Source organism: Salvia hispanica, chromosome 4, assembly GCF_029641045.1.
Source record: "Salvia hispanica isolate PSC_SH4W2 chromosome 4, Shi_PSC_v1, whole genome shotgun sequence".
Lineage (NCBI taxonomy): Eukaryota > Viridiplantae > Streptophyta > Magnoliopsida > Lamiales > Lamiaceae > Salvia > Salvia hispanica.
This window is the reverse complement of record NC_142695.1, coordinates 12,465,578-12,488,893: the sequence shown is the minus strand read 5'-3', so window position 1 is coordinate 12,488,893 and position 23,316 is coordinate 12,465,578. Positions and strand designations below refer to the sequence as shown.

Sequence of the window (23,316 nt, the reverse complement as noted above, 5' to 3'; positions counted from 1 at the left end):
GATCGCTCACTCTATATTGTGTTGTACTTTTGTTCCTTCACTTCATCAAAACTCTGTTTATTCTTGATTTGCGCCTCATTGTAAAAAAAAAATATCACAATAAGTCAAATATGATATTTAATTCATATCAAAATGCAGCAAACGTTTTGAATGGTTAGAGGTTGCAAGGGTTTGGAGAGATAGGGTGGAAAGGGTGGGATGACTCCAAAAAGTCTAGTAAATGAGGGTGGAGATGTGGGTTTAGAGTGGGGAATAATGTCTAATTAGATGTAGTTAAGGTTTTAATTAGGCATAATCAAGTTTTTTAACCATGTACTTATAAAAAAAAGAGTGAATTACTTTTAAGGGTGTGTTTGATAGCCCAAGTTGGAAAGTCGAAGAGAAGAAACAAAATCAGAAAATAAACCAAATTATCAAGTAATGTATTTCTCAATTTTTAACTTTTTAAAATTCAGCACATGTTTGTTACACTACTAGAAGAATGAGATATCCCTTGTGTAGACATTATTGCCCTTAATCTTCCAGAGAATAGGGTTGCACAAAAACAGGGGGCCAATTTTAGCGAGATAAATTCGTGTAAATTAGATGTCTAAAAATCGTGTGGTGTGGTGCTGCATCTCTGGCCGAGAAATTCAGAGAGAAAAAGGGAAGAGAAGATGGAGTGGTGCTACAAATCTGACCTAAAATCAAAGTGAAAAACGGAAGAGTTGAAGGTTTGGTGCTGTAAATCTGACCGAAAAATTTTCACAAAGAGAAGAGAAGATGGAAGAGAAGAAAGGATTGGTTTGGTGCTGTAAATCTAACGGAAATTCAAAAAGAAAAAAAGAGAATAGAAGATGGAAGAGATGAGAGGATGGAGCGTGAAATTAGGTCAAAGAGGGCTAATTTTTTAAAGCAATTTTATTTCTTGACGCAATGGAAAACAAACCACTATTGAAGCAACAATAAGTTTTCAACAACAAGCAGCTATACACGGGCCTTTGCAAGCTGAAGTAATTTTGCGGGCTTCTTCAAAAAATTGAAAGTGTATAGTATTTTTGTGGGTTTCTTCAAAAAATTGAAAGTGTATCAAAGGATAGAAAAGATAAGGAAATGGGTCATTTTCTAGGCTTCACTTAATTATCAAACATACCCTAAAAATATCACCAGAGATCTTTTAATTTGATTTAATATAATTTGAAGTATTTTTTCACTTTTTGAACATTTTTTGTCCGAAAATACCCTCAAGCCTTTAAAGGACATTTCAGTCAATTCACTCTCTTTATTCTCCAATTAAAATATTCAATGTATCTCTGTATGTCTCTTATTTCCCATTTCTTCCCTGTCCTTTTTTCTCTTCTTCTCCAATTCTTCGAATTCTTCCAAATCGCAATATTGATATCAAAAGTAACGAAATTCTTTTGGGGTCGAGTTCGTTGCTCTATTATCCCACCATTACTAGGATTTTTCACCAAGTATTCCTAGAATCTTAATCCGTACCCTTCCTCTCAACACCACCATATCACTGCCATGCTCCCGTGTGCAGGAACTTCGCCTTCACAACCGGAACAAGAAATTCCAACTTCCCGATCCTCAGCAGCACCCACTTCGGAGCACTATCAAACCACAATCAATCACCGATCTCCTTGTGCTTAAAATCGAGATATTCTCCTTAATCAGCCCTTTCACCTTCTGATCATGAAAATTCCACCAAAGCATGGAGTTCTTCACAAGACCCCTCCACAAATTCATACCCCGATCTCCATCATTCTTCTTCCATAGTTTCACCTCACAAGATCTCTACATTGTTTGCATTCGACCTCAGCATCACAGATGTCGACCCCCAATTCGCCTCACTTGAAAATCTCTTCACTTTGGCATCTCCAACTACTCCTCTGTCACATTCTTCGTGATACCCCCTTCGTAAACCCTTCAACGAAATTGAGATTTTTCACCCTTAAATATGAAGCTTAAAAAGTGGAGAAGAACTTGAGAAGAAGATAAAAATAGAGAACAAAGAAATAAGGAAAAATAGAGATTGAGAAATATATTAAACATAATAAATAGATCGTCTTCGCAAATCTTTAGTACATCTACAAATCTTAAAAGTTTAAAGGAAAAAAATAATTCACTTGTAAAAAATAAAATAAAAAATAGAGAAAGAGAAATATACTACTCCAAGTAAATATAATAAATAGTGGGTCTTCACAAAAGCTTTAGGGCTTACAAATCTTGAAGTTTAAAGGAAAAAAATAGTTTAACTTTAAAAAAAATAAAAATAAAAATTACTAACAATCTTGAATGAAATACTCTTCTTCCAAAAAAAATATGCACTATTTCTTTTTAATTTGTTCCACAAAAATATGTACTTTCTAAATTTGAAAATTCTCTTATCTGTAATAAGATAGAACTATTTTCATCTAATAATATTTTAATTATTTTTTTTACTTCTCTTTTTACTTCTCTTTTTACTTTATCAACAATTATATATTAAAACTCGTGTCCAACTAAAAATGTATACTATCGTGGGACGAGGAGGAATCTATAGAAAACTGATATACAAACTGATATAGAAAGGAAAAAAAAGACAGAGAGAAATCGAAACGCTGTCGTCTAAACCCAGTCGCAACTGCTGCAAGCCTGCAACGCAAACTCTCAGTCGACACTGCGAAATTGCATAATAGTTGGAGGGAGAAATGATAGGGGTTGGCAAAGCGAAGCAATATGCAAACGTGCTAGATAGACCCATTGGTAAAGGCAAACAAGAGGTAATCCTATCCTATTGCTTCACATCCTTACTGCCCATCACCGTAAAGCTTATAAATTTGATCAATTTCTTGAAATCGATCAAAGCTTTTATCGGTGAAGATCGTTTAATTGCTTCGTAATACTAGTTGATTGGACTGACGAATTCGTGTCTATGGCTGAATATTCTGTGAAGACGGTCTATTTATTAAATCTGCTGTGTTAAATTGGGGGAGGCAGGATTAGTCATCATTGAATTAGGTCACGGACTCACGATTTGACTGGACGAGTAAACTGATTTAGGATTTGCTGCAGGTCAGTTTGAGTGCGTTCGCCTTCTTGTTTTCGGAGCTCGTTCAGTACAATCAGATTCAAGTTGACAACATAGCAGAGTTAGAAAGAAGGTAGTAATTTTTTATCAATTTTTTTCAGTTAATCTCCAATATGATGATCATTGCTATAGAGCATAATATATCTACTGTTTATTGTTCAGTGTTCACATAATTTTGATGTCAATGGATTAAAAATCTTTAGAGGATTTAAAATTTAGTACAGTATATACTGTCACTAAACATCTTTGCTGGAATCTTTTCTTTCAAAATCCAGATTTGATGTTTGTACTACGTGGAAAACTTGATTAGTTTTCTCTATCTGGATCAGGTTAGAGGATGCCGGATATGCTGTTGGAGCCAGGGTTCTGGAACTGCTTTGTCATAGGGAAAAGGTTGGAAATTTCATGCAAGCATGTGAATACTCTTCCAAGGAGCACAGTGCAACTTCTGCATACAATTAGGGCAACCGTTATTGCTTACATTGCTTTTTCTCTTGAGTCTCATGTGCTAAAGTTCTTCTTCATCTAGAGATGACCAGATAAACAAAATCCTTAAATATCTTTTGCACTTCATCATCTCATATATTGCAAACCCGTTTTCACTCGTCAAAAAAATGATACTAGTATAAAAATTTTTGAACTGTCAAATGTATTAATTGTTTTACTTTTTCCAATGCTCTAGGGTAACAGGAGGGAGACACGGCTATTGGGTATTCTGTCTTTCATACACAGCACAGTATGGAAAGTGTTGTTTGCAAAGGTTGAGACAATGCCATTCTTAGTATTATTCTTATGTTTTGTTTTGGTCTCATACTCTTTCAGGAGTATACTTTTTATATCTATTGGCATGGCTCATGGTAGATGATTGATAAGGAATATAGGAGTAGTCTTTGCATTGGTAACACTTTTGTCAGAGATATTATCCTTATCCCTTAGTAGGGTTCCAAAATATCCACTGAAAAAAGGATATGGCATCTTTGAGTTTGACTACATTTGAACATGAATGCTAGTCATATTCTTGGGAATATCTAGTTTGTATCCAAAAACAATGATTTTAACACAATGATCTTTAAGAAAACTCTATTTTAAAATGGATTATATTAAATGACTCATGAAAAATTAAATTTCCTCAACTACAAGTCTACAACAATTTGACATGGTTGATGAGCATTGTCATAAAATTGGTTCAGCATTTCATGTATAAGATGGGTGAAGTGTCACTCTTGAACCATACAAACATGTTAATTACTGGGACATTTGTTTTCCCTTCTCGTAAATGTATGAGTAATGCAATTTAGTTTGGTCTTTTGATCCTTGTATGTAACTCCCATGGCCTATGGGGGCAGGGCCCAGCTGTGATATGATGGCACAATGGGCTTCTCATAGGGCCAGGGTGCTACATCAAACGAGTAGTGCAACTTAGTTTAGTTTTTTGGCCCTAACCAACATAATCTCATAATTGCTTTGATTTTAACATTGTATCAACACTAGGTTGCTGACTCTCTTGAGAAAGGTACCGAGCATGAGGATGAGTACATGATCAGTGAGAAGGAGCTTCTTGTCAACAGGTTATTTTGTTATGCTAGTTTTCATTATATCATGCAAGATTTCCTTTACTCCCTGCAATATCATGCTGAGTTGGGAAGTTTTATGGTAGATTTATTTCAGTTCCCAAAGATATGGGCGCCTTTAACTGCGGAGCATTTGTTGCTGGAATTGTGAGGGTACGTATTGCATTGGACAAAGGTTTTCAAATTATATTTAATTTATGGTAGTGAGTGATTTAAGTGGTTTTTCCCATTTTGAAGGGGGTCTTGGATAACGCCGGTTTTCCGGCTGTTGTAACAGCTCATTTTGTACCTGTGGATGGGCAGCACCGGCCCAGGACAACTATTTTGATTAAATTTGCTGAAGAGGTATCACCTAAATAAACATGTGATAGTATTTCTCTTTACTGCTATATATCACTTGATTTAATGGTGTTTATCATCATGAATTTATGATTTGACAATAATAACAGTAAGACTTGAATGGTAGCAACAAAATTAAAACTTGAATGGCATCACCTAAATAAACATGTGAATAGTACTTCATCCTTTGGGACTGATGATTGTAAATTTTGCAATGCTTTCTTGCATCCCTTACAATGAAAACTTTGTGGGATTGAAATTAAGTTGGAAGGCTATCTAAACAGGGACCCTGAATTTAAATGATACTACAAATTAAGTGTACGAAAACTTCAATTAGTGTACTTGAGTTCTGCTATAGAATGAAATCGAAGTCCAACTGTTAGTAATTTTATAGAAAGAGAATACTTGATCTTTCTCTTTAATAGTCCCTGAAGAAACAAAGGTATAGGATCTGTTCTGATAGTGAGCATATGCTTTTTTTTTTGTTCTTTGAGGGGATAAAGTTACATTTGCTGATAAAGAAGAGTGGAGCTATGGCTGTAAGCTAAATAAGAAAGTCATTAGCATCTGTGAAGTCCAAAAAACAAGTAGTATCCCGATGATGCTTGTTCAAAATCTTTTCTAAGCATTACTTGCACGGTTGTCTATGTCATCGATCATTACCTTTGCTTGTCTTTAATTGAAACAATTGTCTATGTCATCGATCATTACCTTTGCTTGTCTTTAATCAAAACAAATGTCGGTCTAACACGTGCTTCATTTCTTTTCTCCATTCATTTTGGAAATCATTTTTAGTTTAACTGGTAGTGCTTAAGAAGTTCAAATCTTTTGCTACATTTTAGGTACTGCAACGAGAAGCAAGATTGGGTTAACAGAAGGGAAAATTGGAGCAATTGCTTTGGTATGTTGACATATTTGCAAGCATCTCGAGAAATTCGTTTATAAGATAGGTGCATGTTGAGATGATTGGCTAAGTTGATGATGTTACTTGTGAAGTTGCCGAGGGATTTTCATTACCATTAACTTACAATATGATTGTTTTATGTTTAAAGACAATGCTTTACTTGGAATTTCAAGACAGCTACTTACAAATCTTGTTGAGAATTCCTAAACTTCATTGTTTCTGTGTTCTGTAAATTTCTTGCCTTGAAGTTGTCAAGTAAATTAGTCACAAAACATTCAAATCCAAAAAATTACCAAGATTGTGAAATATCATATGATCAAATGTTACACACCATAACAAAAAATCCAGTTTTGCATAACTTTGATAGCCATCAAATCAATGATTTCTACATAGCAGCAGGGGATCTCCAAGAAAGCAATGCAAGTTCAACAAATAACAGTACAGTACCAGTTTCTATAGATATGAATAACCAAGCCTTCAGTTTCGACCAAGCGGCAAAGATCTGCAACTATACGTCTCCTTGAAATCCTGCTTCTTCGATGAAGTGAAGAGCGACGCATAGATTTCCTTGGTGGCATGAGCAGGAGCCAAATCAGCAACCTTGAACTTCTTACTCTCTGCTCCCTGACCACGAGCCTCGATGCCATGTTTCGTCCCAGTCAATCGCCCCACCTCCTCGCCATTCTTCACCTTCTTCGATTTCTTGCTATGCTCTTTAACCTTCTTCTCCGCCAGCATCTTCTCCCACAGCTCCTTCACCTCCTCTTCACTCCCATTGATCACAATTTTATCACTCTCCACAAACTCCTTGTGACAAACCAAGCAGCTCGAAGATTTCACCTCCTTAAAGCTCTTGGCACTCAAGACATGGCCGCAGCTCTTGAGCGCAAAAAACTTATACTTCCCGTTGAATTTGAGGTCGGTGATCGGGCACTGGAACTTGGCCTCTCCGCCTCCCGGGCTCTCCGTCAGCTCCACCGGAATCATATCTTTCAAACCCTTGATGTACCAAAACTGCTTAGGCATGTTCTTCTTCAACAGAGCTTCGACCAGAGCCTCTTTGTTGAAGAAATTCCCCAGCGCATCGATCACCACCGGCGCCCTCAGCGGCTCGTTCGATAAGCTGCAATTCACCCACTTGGAGAGGCGCTGCTCGTGCGGATCGACCTTGTCGGGCTTCTTCACGGCGTACATCTTCAGATAGCAGTCCCGCGACTCCGCCCCCGTGGCGCCACCATCGCCGCCGCCGCCGTGGAGCCGGATGTGGAGGGTTAGGGTGGAGAAAGGGACGATTTCGCGGTTTTGCAGGAGGGGAGTTGAATCGGCCAGCGGTTTTCCATTAAGAGTGAAGAAGGAGGAAGCGTGAGGGATCGAAGTCGTGGGGAATAGCGAGGATTTGAGGTGGTGGAGGGTGAGATTAGGGTTAGGGTTTTGAAAATTTACAGCACGCGTAGGAATTCCGAGGTCGGGAGATTGGAAGAAAACCTGGAAATTTCGAGATGTGGGTTTCATGATTTTGCAATTGGGGAAAATTTTAGGGCGATGTGGGGAAGAAGATGAATCTGCCAAAGATGATTAATTATAAACAAGAGTGGTGGTATATATATATATATATACAGGCCGACTTTTGAATACGGGCCAATATATAATTAGAATATATTATAAAATTATTAAAATCTTGTTAATATTAATAAAAAAAAGCATTATGAATCTATGATACAAATTGTCAAGTGTTCGTAACATTAGATACCAATAAATCTACAAGATTACTATATATTCAAAAGCATAGAACATAACAGTTTTTATAAAAATATCTTAAAATGACACACTCAAAGCATAATCCATCAAACGTCATCCACTTGGAATATTTCATCAGTATTTTAATTTAGCATAAAAAAATTTAAATTAATAGTATATTTCATATAAAAAATTATTAATATTTTAAATTGATACATTTCGTTAAAACTCATCTTAACATCAGTACTTATCTTCTAATAAAAATATTTAATAACACATTTATCTTCTTTTTACTTTTAGTAAGTGCGTCCAATACTTCTTTAACTTATTACCTTCACCATCTTTAAAATAGCCCATTAATTTTTTCACTTACTTTTTAATAAAGTTAAACAGTAGTATCTTCGTCCTTAAAATATTGTCATACTTTGACTCGACACAGATTTTAAAAAATGTAATAAAAAGTATGTTGAGAAAGTTGGTGGGATGTGGATCATACTTTTAATCAATGTTTTAAAAATCGGATCGGCCGGTGAACCGGTGAAGCTACTGGTTCATGGTTCAACCGGTCCGACCGGTTCAATCACTGGTCGAACCGTTTTACCTTGCAAATATAAAATTAAATATGCTCTTACAAAATATATTAAATTTAGTGAGTAATATATTACCATTAATATTAACATATAAAAAAACATATATTAAACATTTTAAGTAAATTAAATAATAAGAGTGTTTAAAGTAAGTGAATGGTAAATTTAAATATTTATTAAATATATAAATTTTTAATTAATGTAGCCAAAAAAAGTACATATTTTACATATAATAAATAGATAAAATTCATATTATCTCAAAACATTTATATGGTGAAATAATATTATAGACAATATATAAAACTAAATATCAATTTTTAGTTAATTTGGATAAATATATACTATAATAGTATTATTAGTTATTATATAAAATTAAACTTGAATTATTAGTAAATATGGAGTAATAAACTATATTAATAATATATACTCCATATTACATCAATAAAAATAAAATTTAGTGGCTTATAATTAAAATTAAACATATCATAACTAAAAATTATTTTAAAGTATAAAACTAAACACAAATTATTAATTTGTGTGGACAAAAAATTATGGAGTTAATATATAACAATAATTAATGTTCACAATATTTCATTCAAGACCATGTGGTGGAGTGGTAGAGGTGATAGTTTCTTACCTAGACTCTAGGGTTCAATTCCCTCTAGTCTCATATTTTAAACAAGCTTTTAAATATAAAAACCGGTTCCCAGTTTTCGGTTCAACCGGTCCGACCGGCCGGTTCCGGCAGCTCAACACACGAACGGTTTTAGGGGCCAAACCGGACCGGACCAGCTCCCGATTCGCGGTCCGACCGATCGAACCGGTCGGTCCGATCCAATTTTTAAAACACTGTTTTAAACTGTGACAAACTTTCAGGGACATATCGAAATAGTAAACTGTGACAAACTTTTAGGGACGAATGTAGTATTTCTTAAAATTCATGATGTGTCAAAATGTGTTTGATAAAAAAGAAATGGGAGACTAAAATTACAATTTTTTTTTTATAACCAGTTTAATAACAACTTGGTAGCGAGACATGATTTTCAGACGACATAAAATTTACGGCTTTGAAGGTAATCCAATTGTCATTATTCAACTAATTAACTACAAACGATTCGGTAATTAAGAGATTTGGGTAGTCGTGCATGCATCGCCTCATTAAATTTAAAATAAAATAAAACAAATTGAAGGTCATTTCATTTCATGCAAGCTACTCCATATATACGCGACACGTTTCCACACAATCATCACCTTCGCCATCGCAATCCGCAAGAGCAGCATCTCTGTGTTTTGTCCTACTATCGTCTCACAATTATGAAGGATTAAGGATATACTCTCTCTCCATTCTTACCACCTTTTGTATATTATTCGCTATAAACGTGAGTTTTTGATTTCCTTTTTTCCTCTGTTTTATTGAGCTTATTATTTTCTGGTACAACTGATTAGGGTTCATGTGTTTCTTCAACATCGATTAACGTTTGCCGTTATTGACCGTACATCGAATTAGGATATTTGCAGATAAAACGCATTGATTGATGTTATAATGGAGAAATCACCCAGTAGTAGAATCGAATAAATACACCCAATCGAGAAATTCCGCTCTGCTTCTAACTCACTAACCCCAAACAGAAGCTCAGATTCTCTATTGGATTCGCACCACTAGTTCGATTCAGTAATGTCGCTGTTTCGCAAGTTGTTCTACCGCAAGCCGCCTGATGGCCTTCTCGAGATCTGCGAGAGAGTTTATGGTGCTCTCTCTAGTTCAATTTCCCTAATTTCTCTGTGAATGTTTTTTTTTGATACGTGCCTGCAAATCTGAATATTGATTGCGCAATATATTTATTCTACAGTGTTTGATTGTTGTTTCACAACTGATTCTTTGGAGAAACAAGATTACAAAAGCTATGTGGGAGGCATTGTCAACCAACTCAGAGAAAACTATCCTGATTCTTCAATCTTAGCTTTTAATTTCCGACAAGGGGAGACGCAGACCGAGATAGGGAGTGTTTTGACAGGATATGATATGACCGTAATGGAGTATCCTCGCCAATACGAAGGTTGTCCGCTCCTCCCAATGGAGGTTGTTCACCACTTCTTAAAATCTAGCGAAAGCTGGCTGTCACTAGGGATCCAAAATTTGCTTCTCATGCACTGCGAACGTGGTGGTTGGCCTGTTTTAGCTTTCATGTTGGCTGCTTTGCTGATCTACAGAAAGCACTACAGTGGGGAATTTAAGACCTTGGACATGGTGCACAAACAAGCTCCTCGAGAGCTTTTATACTTGATGTCCCCCTTGAATCCAATTCCTTCTCAGTTAAGGTACTTGCAATATGTGACAAGGAGAAACGTCGCAACAGAATGGCCACCGATAGACCGGGCACTCACCTTGGATTGTATTATTATGAGAATGATTCCTAATTTTGACGGCAAGGGTGGTTGCCGACCAATATTTTGTATTTATGGACAAGATCCACTTTCTGTTTCTGAGCGTGCACCCAAGGTATTATTCTCGACTCCAAAGAGGAATAAAGCTGTTCGACACTACAAGCAGGTGAACTCTTAAGATCTATAGCAACTTTTTACGCAACTCAAGCATCATATTCTTGAGGGACGAATATTTTGTCTTCCCAACTTCTTAAATATTCTTACCTGTAAACCTCCCAGTCAGGCTCATATCATCATAAAACTATGCCTGCTTTTATAATTTTATAGAAACGTAGACCAGTGGGAGCAACTACCTGTTAACATATTTTATTAATTGAACCTTATGTCAATGTATTTTGAATTTTGATTCAATTTTGAAATATCTATGAACACTTCTAAATTCCTGAAGTATCAGACCTACTCTATCCACAGAAGATAAACTCAAGTTGCGAAGGTGCTTCTGAAGCTCCACATTTATCAAGATATGATGTTAATTCTTTCTTCACTTTTTCTAAAAATCATCCTTGGAAGTCGTGTCCTCCGGAAAGCTAGGTTTCATCTGATACATGCTATTTTCTGAGAACTAGCACACAGCGTTCCTGTGATTATGCTCAACTGTGAAGATAAAATTTGTATAGTTACACTTCGTGCTCCACATGCTATTTTGATGCTGATGGTAGGAATCCATAAATTGATCCAAAATGCAAACAAGATATACCCAAGTATATGAAAATATCATCGTGGATGGGGTACTGTTTTTATTAAGAATATAAAGAGGTAATCACAGAATAACTTATTCAACCATTTAATGTGTGTTTTCTCTTGCTGTTCACTATACTCTCAGCACATGGACAAAATAGCAAAATAACTTCTTCTTGCATGCACAGTCAATTTGATCTTACTATTCAGTCGCATTCAGTCATCATGTAATTGAAGAATTTATCTTTGCTTCTTAAGCAAACTTCATAGTATTTTAAGTATTGGATACGTGTGAAACTAGTAACTTGTATTTTGAAAACATACACACAGGTTGAATCATATTCATAGGATACAGAAATGCAGTTTGTTGACTGGGGCAAGTAACTAACTTCAAGTGGGATAGTTTATCATGGTTTTTATGTGAGAGAGAAGTCACATGTGCATTGTGCAATGTACTCTATGAACTGCACTGGATTATGATACCATTATGCATATGATTACTCGTGGCTCTTCTTTCAATTGCTGCTAATAGGTCTTTTGGTTTCTTCACAGTTCTAGATAGTTTACACTTTTTGAAGATTATTGTAAATAGGTCAGATCAATTAACTTGGGCTTATTTCTGAAACAAAGCTATATATTTCAATGATTGTTCTACTATCTTTCTAATATCTGAAATAATTGGGTACGGAGTGGAAGGCATATTTTCCATTCAAACAATTGCCTGTTTTAGCAAGGACACAGGAAGAATTATTTTTGGCCTCCTTTCAGCCTGTTCCTGTTATGCATTATAGAAAAAGTTGAAGATGAAGTTGGGGTGGGTAAGATATACGAAACAGGTTGTTCCAGATTACGTCTGCAGAATGATGAATGACAATAGTTTTTGCAATACTTCTATTTTGTTAACAATCATCTATGGTTGCTAGAGTTTATTTTGTATTCCTTTCAGAAGTAAGGAATTGTCTCTCTGCAAGTTTGCTGCTACATTTAGTAGTGCCACCTTTTTTCTGACTTCTATAACTAAATTTGTAGTTATGACAACTTTAACTATCTCTAAATGAAATATATGGTGATTCTCTCTGGAATCTCTTTTCGACCTCCTTCATTCTGTCCGTGCTTTGTTATGTTCAAAAGCTATGCTTCATTATGTCCCAAATTGTGAAGTTTTTTCACCCTCATGGTTTCTAGTTATTATCAGGGTGAATCTGAAATAATAAAGGTTGACCTCAATTGCCACATTCAAGGTGATGTTGTGCTGGAATGTATCAGCTTGGATGATGACATGGAGCGGGAAAAGATGATGTTTCGTGTCATGTTTAACACTGCTTTTATAAGGTCAAATATTTTAATGCTCAATAAGGATGATATTGATATTTTATGGAATGCAAAGGAACAATTTCCTAAGGACTTCAGGTCAGAGGTACAATTTTTCTTAAATGGCGCTACTTTATGATTCCCAAACTCATTGAGGGTGTCTCCAGTGATGACTGTTATATCAATGAAGGTTCTTTTCTCTGAGATGGACACTACCACTTCCCTGGTTCGTGTGGACTCCTCCTGCTTTGAGGAGAAGGATGGCCTTCCAGAGGAGGCCTTTGCTAAAGTTCGTGAAATGTTTAATAGTGTGGATTGGTTAGTTCCGAAGGGAAATTCTGGAGTTGAAGTTCTAAAGGAGAGCCTTGCAGGATTAGATGTTCAATCTCTTGCTAAGAGCCACACAAGTCTAAGTTCTGAGAACCAGTCTGATTTATCACCAAAATTTTCCCAAAACACTGATACGGCTAGTATTCAAGCTGACCACCAATTTTCACCGACTGATATGACGGCAGTCATATCCTCGAAGTTAACGCTAATCCCTTCTGGTGATCATTCTCCACCCTCATTGACTTCACCACATCATCAATTTTCTATAACAAAAACTCTTCATTTGTCACCCAGACAACAATATGAAACAAAGGCTCAACCGAGTCTTACAGCTGAGGCCAAAGATGTTTCTCCTTTATGTGCACCTAAAGAAACATCATATGCTAAAACCTCACCTACAAGTGCACCATCTCAGTCAGCAAGAGATGCAGGTGCCTCTTTTGGACCTTCTCTTTATAGTCAACAAACTTCACCTTTTACCCATTCAAAGGATAAAATCGGCTCTGTAAGTGCAGCTCATTCTCTCCCACTTCTGCCACTGGAGACCGCTAGTGGCCGCCCTTTTAGGGACGAAAATATATGTAAGTCCAATATTTCTTCGACTCATACAAAAAGTCCAAAGAGTCAAGATAGGGTCATAGAGGATGAACTTTCTAAATCTGAATATCTTCTTTCATCAGCATTTTCAGCTGAAGATTTGCCAGAAGCCCCTAAAGCCGAAGCTCCTCCAACTCCTCCTGTGTCTGATCTGCATGCAGCTCCTACTGGGGTTAAAACAGCTCCTGTATGTGGTCCAGCACAACCTGCACCTATTCCTTCTTCACCACCACAACTACCACCACCTCCTAAGGAAAGTTTTAGCGGTGGGGAGTCCACTCCACTTTCTGGGGTTGGTGCATCTCCCACAACCCCGAGTATGGGGCATAGCTCAGGCGCAGTATCTGTGCCTTGTCCCCCGCCACCCCCTCAGCTCCTGGAAGAGATATCTGGTGGAGGAGGGCCTCTGTGTCCTATACCTCCTCTGCATCCCGTGGGACCTAATACTCCACCAAATGTATCTCCACCACAGCCTCCTCCACCCCCTGCCATCCCCACTACCAAGAGTTCTTCAAATATTCCTTCAGCACCTCCTCCACCTCATTCTACAAACAATACTGCTAGTGGAGGCAGTTTGCCTGGAGCTCCGTCTCCCCCTCCACCTTTGGCCCCTCTACCTGGGACAAAAGGGAAAGCCTTGTTGTCGCGTACACAGGTTTCAAAAAATAACCAATCGAAAAAATTGAAGCCATTGCACTGGCTAAAAATATCAAAAGCTGTTTCAGGAAGCTTGTGGGCTGAGAATCAAAAATCTGAAGCTTCTAAGTAAGTATTACTAGGGCTGAGGTGGAAGGTCCTATTCTTGCATATTTGTTGTAGGTGTATTTGCATAATACCCTATTATCCATATTTTCATGTTTATTTACTTTTATTTATTTTTTAGGGCTCCGGAGATTGATATTTCAGAACTTGAATCTCTCTTCTCAGCAGCAGTTCCAAATAAAGGTCAAGGGGGCAGAAAAACTGGTTCACTAGCTTCAATAAGCAGTAAACCTGAAAAAGTGCAATTGGTGATTATTAATTGTTGAATATTACTTGTCAATTCTAAAATCTGATTTGTTTGTGCCTTCTGAATTCCCTTAATATATTCCAAAATTTCATTTGTTTTAGTCGTGAAATTCATTAATGAATGTTAACACAATCTTAACTAATCAGTTTTGACCTTTTGGTTGCAAGATATGGCTTCCTTTAGGATTGGAATTGCTGTAACCATTTCTTCCTGGTATTGCAGATAGAACACAGGCGTGCATACAACTGTGAAATAATGCTGTCAAAAGTGAAGATACCCTTGCAAGATATGCTGGTGAGCTATAAATTACACCTTTTATCAATCATTTTCAAGAATGACATTGAGTATTTCTTAGCTTTACTAAGATTTATGCCATAGGTGCCATGCTACTACTTCCAACTCATCATTGTAAATTACGAAGTACAGAGTAAAATATTTATTATTTACCAGGATGTGTCCTTCTCTGTGCAAATAAAGACTGAAAGCAATCTTAGCTTCATAAGAAGGGAAAAGAAAAGAAAAAAGATTATTTTGTTCTTTTCGTATCTGAGAGACCTTAGCACCTTTTGAGTCTTTCTCTTTCATGTTACAATTTTTTCTATCATGAAGATTGAGTTCAGGCTGTTTAAGTTCACAGATGATTTATCTAACGTATAACTTGTTAGCTACTATGATCTTTATTCTGATTTTATGTACATTTTTTTCCAGCATTTGGTTTCAAGTGTTTCCATAATAGCATTTTCGGCAAATTTACAGGTTTCATATTTCATTATTCAGATGCTCTAGTTCAATCCCCATTAGGTCTAAACATTCCATTTTCGACAAGTGTAGTCCCTTGTTAGTGGCGTGGTGTGGTTTGCCTATATTGAAAGGGTAAATAATGTTAAGAGACATGCTTAGATGAACAAAATTGTAATTTTCAAAACATGGTATGTTAAACATATACTCCTCATTGTATCTTCAGAACTGAGTACATCAGGCAGTAAATCTGGTGATGGCTTAACTTGTAGGTTCAATTAGTCAGAGAAATGAAACCCCTTGTTATTGTACTTTTTAAGGGACTGAATCTCAAATTCGCACGTCTTATATTGCTTGAATAATATCCCATTCACTGCATATCTTCTGTACATGATGTAAGGAGCGTGTGGTTACTGATTTTGTCAGCTTGAATCTGGTAACATGAGGGGAAATGTAACTGCTCCAAGTTATTTTACACTCTCAACTCTCTGTAATCTAAATTGACATATTTCAAGTTTCCCTTTTATTCTTCATGTATGTTTTGTGCACTGCAAACCTTCTAGATTCCTTGCATGATTTGTAGTTACTAAACTTTGGTAGATTCATTGATTTATCTTCCTTAAATTGTTGGTTCCAATCATTTCTACCATGAAATCTGTGGCATTTTTGCAGAGTTCAGTACTTGCCTTGGAAGACTCTGCATTAGATGTCGATCAGGTTGATAACCTAATCAAGTTTTGTCCAACTAAAGATGAGATGGAAGTTCTGAAGGTGTTGCTTTAAAATTCGTGTTTTGTTTTCCATACGAGGGCTCTTGAACAGCATATTTGTTTAACAAACCTAGGATTCTCTGGGAAGCCAATTTCTATGTTCATTAATTGAAATTCTAATCAGATTTCTCTATTTCCAGAGTTACAAAGGTGAAAGAGACAATTTAGGCAAATGCGAACAGGTCCGTAGCATTAGATTGGTTTTCCTTTCTCTTTTTTTTTTTCCTGGTCTATTTTGTTTAATACCCAGTCTAATATGGCTTGGTTGGTGTTATGAAATATGATATTTGGTTTTTCTCTGTAATCCCAGTTCTTTTTGGACTTGATGCATGTGCCACGGATAGAACATAAGTTGAGAGTTTATTCCTTTAAAATTCAGTTCCGTGCCCAGGTCAGAAATTAGTACATAACTTCCCTATTTTCCATTGTTTCTTGGCCTTTATCTGTAATGTTGTTATCCATTTTTTGTCAATAGGTTTCTGACCTCAGGAAGAGTTTGGATGTGGTGAATTCTGCTTCAGATCAGGCAACTTGCTTTTTATTTTTTAATTTTCATATCAGTATGTAAGCTTGGAAATATGCTGTCTTATTAATCGTCATATCATGTTCTCATCAGATCAGGGGTTCTGCTAAGTTGAAAAGAATCATGCAAACAATTCTTTCTCTGGGTAATGCTTTAAACCAGGGAACTGCTCGAGGTGTGTAAACCTGTCCATCTGATACGTTGTGATTTACCACCTTCAATCTCTCCTCGTGTGTCTGTTTTTTCTTTCTTCCTGCTTTGGAACTGAGTGCACAAGCCGTACAAAGGAAGTTGCTTATTGTCTTGTTGGAAAAGCCCCAGACACGAAGCTTTATTTGTTGTTCCTTGGTGGAAAGAGACATGATAGACAATTAAGGACTAGAATATTTTCTTTCGATGATGTGTCACTTTTTCTTGAGTTCTTACTTTCTTCCAATGCTATGTATGTGTTATTACCACAGGATCTGCTGTGGGGTTCAGGTTGGATAGCCTCCTCAAACTTACTGAGACTCGTGCCCTGAATAATAAGATGACCCTGATGCATTATTTGTGCAAGGTACATTTAATATCTCCAGGGGATTCATAGTGAATCATATAAACCATGTATTTGCATTTGTGAATAAATCAATGTGGTTTATTATCCGGCCTTCATTTTTGGTACAATTGGAAAAGCTAATTGCTGCTGAGCCTGCCAATTCTGCTTCTGAAAATGTTTTAGTCATTCCACTTATGAGTGAAGTGCAAAGCAGAGCATCCCATGACATTTAATGGTTTTTTTAACCTGCAACTGGGACAATTATAAGAAATTGTTAATCTTGCCCCTTCATTCAACTTGACTTTGCTTTGCAAGTAATACCTTAATTATATAGTACTTCGATAAGGCTAGAAAGTTCTAATCACATAGTGGTTGTAAGGGATGAAGTTTCGCCATCGATGTTTTTTCGTCATTTTTTCATCCAGGTTCTTTCGGACAAATTGCCGGAGCTTCTTGATTTTTGGCAAGACCTTTCCAGCCTGGAACATGCGTCAAAGGTATAATAACTACATGAAATGTTATTGTGCACTCCAAATTTTCTGACTCTACTAATGTTCAAGTGACTTGCTTAGCGGACGAAGAAATCCTTTTGCAGATACAACTGAAATTTTTGGCTGAGGAGATGCAAGCTATTAACAAAGGGCTTGAAAAAGTTATGCAGGAGTTGTCCATGGCAGAAAGTGATGGCCCTGTCTCCGAACACTTTTGCCAAGTACATCCTAAACCCTGTCAATATGGATCTTGGTGCTTTCATCTATCCATGAGAAATAATTTTTTTCTCCCATTAGTTTGTTATTTTAAAGTTTGTATAATTTGTTTAGGTGAAGTTTTGAGTTTGTGGGGAACAGTGGTAGGGAGATAGAGTTGGGAAAAAGCAATGGTGTTCTAATATAGTGTTATAGGGAGTATATTTTGATGCAATTGATGTACTGCCAATACAATCCGTCTCTGCGTGTGTGGTGATAAAAAGATTGGTATATTTTTAGGCAATTGTGATGTACTAGTTCCTTTTTTCCCTTCCAGGCTCTGAAGGAGTTCCTTTGTTTTTCCGAAGGTGAAGTCAGGACATTGGCTTCACTTTATGCTACAGTGGTACGTTCCCCTGCCATTAAGCTAGTAGGCATATTTCATAATATTTGTGTCAGCAATCCTTTTTAATGGTGTCTCATATCTCTTTCTTACTGCAGGGGAAGAATGTAGACTCATTGATCCTATATTTCGGGGAAGATCCTGCGCGTTGCCAATTTGAGCAAGGTGGTTCTCAGTTCCTGATTATTTTACTGTGATAGTATTATATTATCATAGGACTACCAACTTGTCGAAAACGTGGTTTGTGTGCCATTAGCTACACTACTATGTTTCATTCAATCAGATTTTCTTGTTGACAAAATAGAATGTTGTGGAGCATTCCTTCTACCCTGAATACCCAATACTCTTGGTACTGATATAGATATAGTATTACAACGCACTCTGATGTATGCTTTGTTTTACTGTGGCAGTGATCTCGACTCTCTCCAACTTCGTAAAGATGTTCAAGCAATCCCACGAGGAAAACTGCAAGCAGATAGAGACCGAGAAAAAGAAGGCAGAGAAAGAAGGCGCAGCAGAACCTACAAAGATGAATGCCTCTGATACTGGACATTTGTTACAGTCACAAGTTAATAGTGTCAATTAACTGGAACCAAATTTGGGTGAAGCAGAGTTTGATAAATTTACGTTCCGGATTGGCTGAAATGATCTTTCTGAACTAAACTGCCCGCCTTGCTGGGAAGCCGCCCGATGATGGTCTATTCCTCTGTTGGATAGTTCGGTGCAGAAGAATTCCGTTATCAAATATGATGAGGTGTGTTAAGCTCTATGTTCTCTTTTATTCCTTTATAGCTGGAGAGAGATTTTCATCTGATGCCTCAAGTCGGTTCGTGTTGGAATTTCAGAAGAATGAAGGTCGTGCGACTTTTTTTTACTGGCCAACGTTCCATGTAGCATCTCTTAGGCTCCTAAAATCTAGTATAAGATATTCTCACACACTTTTCTTTCTTTCTTTCTTTGTGTGGGGTACATAGTTGGTTGTTTCAAATACGTTGTACAGTAATCTTATTCGAGCTTCAAATAAAATTTCGTTGAGGGTGTAGCTTTTTGTAGAAAATGATGCTAATGTGGTTGATCAGAGATGATGAGTTATGGAAATAATGCATCCACTCCAATTAGAGTTCATGATTTTCAATTGTTATTTTTTAACTAGTGATAATAATTAATTAGCATTGCGGCTTCTCTGCTTTACTTTTAATGTTAATAGTAATATTTTAATATTGAAAAAATCATCAAGTTTGGTCAAATTCATAATTATTCAGGTGAATTCCTCAATTCTCCCATTTATTTGTATTTAGAGGAAATTGTGTATGATAGTGGAAGTGTGTATAAACAGTGGGAGTCAAAATCTATAGCTGTTTACAAATTTGTATCACCCACAAACGTTATTTATTGTTGTATGAATAATATGGAATATAATAAGCTTAGGTAAAGTATTTTGGTTTTCAAATCGTATATTCTCTCTCTCCGCGAAAAATAGTCCTATTTTTTCATTTTAGAGTGTTCGAAGAAAAATAATCCCATTCCAAAAATGAAAAGTCTCTATCACACTTTATTCAATTTTCTTATTTCTATTATATTTTATCCACATTTTCTTCCTCGTCTTTTTTCTCTCTTATATTTTATCCACTTTTCTCATCTCTCACATATTTTATCTACTCTTTCTCTTTTATTTTATCAATTTTTCTTTAAATTGTGCCTTCCATCTATGAGCCTATTTTTCATGGAACAAGGCTCTAGAAGAGGGACGCATCAATTTACCGAGTTCACAACACCGGAGCAATCAAGTCACTCTCGATCTCATGTTTAAATCCTATATATGAAAGTTGACTGGACATCAAACTATTTTTGATCTCTACAATAATTATTCAAGTATATATTAATGTTTTGAAGAATCTAGAATCGGATGACAGTAAGGCTATTTGTTTTTTTGAAAAATTATGTACGTTAAATAAAAGCATGCAGCAAGGAAGATTGATTGTGATAACAAAGTGGGATGAGGCAAAAAAATGTGGCATGTGCATGTGGTTTGATAACAAAATTCTTCCAATGGTGCTTGACCTTCACAAACCTATTTTTGAAAATCCTTAACTTGGAGTTGGGGCAAAATGTCAACTTTGTTCTTTGGAGTTGCCATCTCTGCTATTTATTTTAGCAATTAAAGAGATAAAAAGACTTAGAGAGAGAAGAAATGAATTCCGAAAAGATAATTATAAAAGAAAGATTACTGATCATAATAACATGTGACATTTTTTCCCCAAAACATAATAAAATTTGGCATACTGATAATTTTCAATGTTAGGTCAAGAAATCGCCTGTATATATTAAATGAATTTGTGTATAGTTTTCCTCTCAGACCTTTTCAACCACATTAAGAAAAGAATATGTAGAAATAACTTGTTTGTACGAACTGAAATATATTTATCTATTTTCAAGAATATTATTGTAATAAATGGAAATTAATAATTTCTATTTAACAACAAAAATATATGGATACAATAGTTCAAGTATAACTATGATACACTTAATGAAATAGTATAGAATTAAGTATAAAACGCTAGAGGTATAGGCCCCAATTTAGATTATTATATAGTACTATCTTATATACTAATATCCCGTGATTTTTATTTATATGGCCTCTAAATTAAGAACAAAATTTGACAACTTCAACCTTAATAGAAATTTTAAAATTCCAAAAATTAATATTCCTTCTTCAGAATAGTTGACAATGCATGTGGGTTTTTTTTTGAGTAATGTTTATGTCAAGTGTGCTTACTACTTGCAAAATTTAATTGATAATTAGAAATATTACGCAGACTGGGTCCACCTTTAAGACCAAATGGAACGAATATTAATTCAAAAAAAGGGTCTCATTTTTCTAACAATTTTCTTCCGGAAGAAGATAGCCGGTGAACTGATCTCAATTAAGCTGATTTAGAGGCGCCTTCATTAGCCTACAAAATAAATAGGTACAGTAAAATTTACAATTATTACTCTTTCAGAATATTTTTGGTATTTTGCTCTTTTAAATTTATAATTCAAGTATTTTATATTTTTGGTCCAATTTGATGGGATTCTTCTCCATCTGTATAGAAAAATGAAGCCTGTGGATGCTATGAGCAGAGCAAGTGGCCTTACTAACTCTGAAATTCTTCATCTTCAGGCACAAATCATAAGAGGTTTGTCCATTTGATTCAGATTTATGTGGAAGTACCTCTTTTATGTAGTAGTATTATTTTCTCGTAAGGGTATTAAAACGGTAAAATGTTTAGTGTTCAATTTTGATCGCCCGCTTTATTTCTAAAAAGGAATATACTACAATTTATTTATTATTAAAATTGCCAAAAAAAACCATCAATCTTTATAATTATGGTCAATCCCACAACTTTCAAAGATGACCGACTATATCATAAATTCGACATTTTTTTCTCAACTATCCCAAAATCTTAGATTTGGGAAAAATTATGTATGACACTACTTACGAGAAATACTACATTGACAAAACGTTCGACTTACATGGTACACTTTGTTAGCCACATCTTAAATTCAGATATGCATATGTACACGCTATGCTAATAAATTCAAATATGTAGTGTGCCAAAATTTTTGCAATGAGACAATTAAGAAAAAAATGTCAAAATTATGATAGTAATCGGTCATTCTTTAAGTTTGCAGAATTGATCAGAATTTGACCAAACTTTGTGAATTGTTTTGCAATTTGCTAATTATGTATTATATGATTGGCTTGATGCAGAGCAAGATGAAGATCTTGAGAAACTGGCAGAGGTAATTGGAAGCACAAACCGTATTGCATGGGCCATCAAAGAAGAATTTCGTTTACTTGAAGGACTTGACGTTAGTTTCTTACTTATACACTTACTCCTACCTTTTATCACATTTAATTTTAATCAGACATTGCTCCGTTTTTTATTCATTGAAATTCACCAGTTCTCATTTTGATCTCCATTTTAGCTATTTTGGACTTTTGGTAATTGCCATTTACTTGGACTAGTAATTTATTTGTTCAACAATTGCTTTGTCACATTATATTAATTGATCACCCTATCTTATGTGTTTCAAGGAATTATTTTATTTTACTTCCCCATCCCACCTTAGTTGAAGTTTATTTATTTATTTTTAACAAGGAGATTAAGAAATAAGTGTTTAGAGATTAAATGAAGAAAAAATAAATTAAGAAATAAATAAGAAAAAATACCGTAAAATATGATAGAATAAAGTTTTTATAAAAAAAGAAACGACTGAATTGTCCTGAGTCAAAATATGTTACTGAATTAATCAATGTCTATTCAGGCTGGTGTGAACAAATATGTTGAGGTTCCAGACTCCAAACTACAGGTGAATTTTTAATTTATCTTCTTCTTTTTTTGTATATTTTCGTAACCTTTAACGTAAGGTTATTTTTAATATTTCTAATTTTGCATCTGAAACTGTAAACTAAGTTGATATTAATTTGTTATTCTATCTTCAGCGAGTGCAGAGAAGGCTTGAAATCTCAAACAAACGCACAATGCTATTGCTTTTGTCATTAATTGGAATTATTGTGTTGGCTGCTTTCATTTATATACTCACCAGGTATTTGTAAATTTGTAATGAATTTTGTAATAAAGTTGTCACACAAAAACTCATTCTACACTTATCATCAATGCTAATTCTTTAATTAAATTTTCGATTCCAATATCAAATTAACGATTATAAGAGTAAAAATAACCACATTTTTAATAGACGTTTGATATTTTTATGATCAAAAATATTTATTCGCAACAGGAGAAATATATACACAGATAAATAGAAAGAAAGGCAACAGAGTATTGTGGCCCCACAAATGTGGAAATTGCTATGTATACACTATTTGTGTTGGTTGTGTCGCCACGAAGTAAATTGTCTACGTGAGGCATTTCATTTTCCACGCTCATTTTGAAAAAAATAATTATAAATAATTAAAGTGAAGAAAAAATAAAGTAAGAGAGAGAATATTGAAGATAAAACTCTTCTCTAAATTATTCTCTCTCTTACTTTACTCTCTCTCCACTTTAACTATTTAATACTATTTTTTCAAAATGAGTGCAGAAAATGAAAT

General features: G+C 35.4%; 4 protein-coding genes across 16 annotated transcripts; 3 read left to right on the top strand and 1 right to left on the bottom strand.

Moving 5' to 3' along the window:
- The first annotated feature begins 2,547 nt into the window (after window positions 1-2,547).
- LOC125194378 (Transport protein particle (TRAPP) component) lies at window positions 2,548-6,082 on the top strand. The gene is made up of 8 exons (XM_048092561.2): window positions 2,548-2,747; window positions 3,040-3,128; window positions 3,385-3,448; window positions 3,738-3,815; window positions 4,547-4,623; window positions 4,713-4,779; window positions 4,864-4,971; window positions 5,808-6,082. Exons 1-8 carry the CDS (start codon window positions 2,676-2,678, stop codon window positions 5,835-5,837), a joined length of 585 nt encoding a protein of 194 aa, XP_047948518.1. The 5' UTR covers window positions 2,548-2,675; the 3' UTR covers window positions 5,838-6,082.
- Window positions 6,083-6,202: 120 nt separating this feature from the next.
- LOC125194377 (RTF2 RING-finger protein) lies at window positions 6,203-7,452 on the bottom strand. Its single transcript, XM_048092560.2, has one exon. It carries the CDS (start codon window positions 7,379-7,381, stop codon window positions 6,347-6,349), a length of 1,035 nt encoding a protein of 344 aa, XP_047948517.1. The 5' UTR covers window positions 7,382-7,452; the 3' UTR covers window positions 6,203-6,346.
- A 1,989-nt stretch (window positions 7,453-9,441) lies between these two features.
- LOC125194095 (formin-like protein 18) lies at window positions 9,442-19,260 on the top strand. 13 transcript variants are annotated; one of them, XM_048092124.2, is made up of 21 exons: window positions 9,442-9,572; window positions 9,701-9,941; window positions 10,044-10,744; window positions 12,512-12,733; window positions 12,818-13,388; window positions 13,473-13,538; window positions 13,638-14,319; window positions 14,438-14,564; window positions 14,786-14,857; window positions 15,272-15,319; window positions 15,974-16,072; window positions 16,212-16,253; window positions 16,382-16,462; window positions 16,547-16,597; window positions 16,688-16,769; window positions 17,056-17,150; window positions 17,555-17,626; window positions 17,725-17,841; window positions 18,153-18,221; window positions 18,317-18,383; window positions 18,629-19,260. In XM_048092124.2, exons 2-21 carry the CDS (start codon window positions 9,869-9,871, stop codon window positions 18,802-18,804), a joined length of 3,513 nt encoding a protein of 1,170 aa, XP_047948081.1. In that variant the 5' UTR covers window positions 9,442-9,572; window positions 9,701-9,868; the 3' UTR covers window positions 18,805-19,260. The 13 variants fall into 13 exon arrangements, 9 of the variants coding, with proteins under 9 accessions (XP_047948081.1, XP_088912467.1, XP_047948078.1 ...); XR_016128836.1 differs by having other exon boundaries at window positions 12,818-14,319; window positions 18,629-18,972; window positions 19,064-19,260; XM_089056341.1 differs by having other exon boundaries at window positions 13,473-14,319.
- Window positions 19,261-21,114: 1,854 nt separating this feature from the next.
- On the top strand, window positions 21,115-22,866 carry LOC125192690 (syntaxin-52-like). The gene is made up of 5 exons (XM_048090318.2): window positions 21,115-21,187; window positions 21,312-21,397; window positions 21,973-22,073; window positions 22,530-22,574; window positions 22,708-22,866. The coding sequence occupies exons 2-5, from the start codon at window positions 21,316-21,318 to the stop codon at window positions 22,819-22,821; spliced, it is 342 nt and encodes a 113-aa protein (XP_047946275.2). The 5' UTR covers window positions 21,115-21,187; window positions 21,312-21,315; the 3' UTR covers window positions 22,822-22,866.
- Window positions 22,867-23,316: the final 450 nt, after the last annotated feature.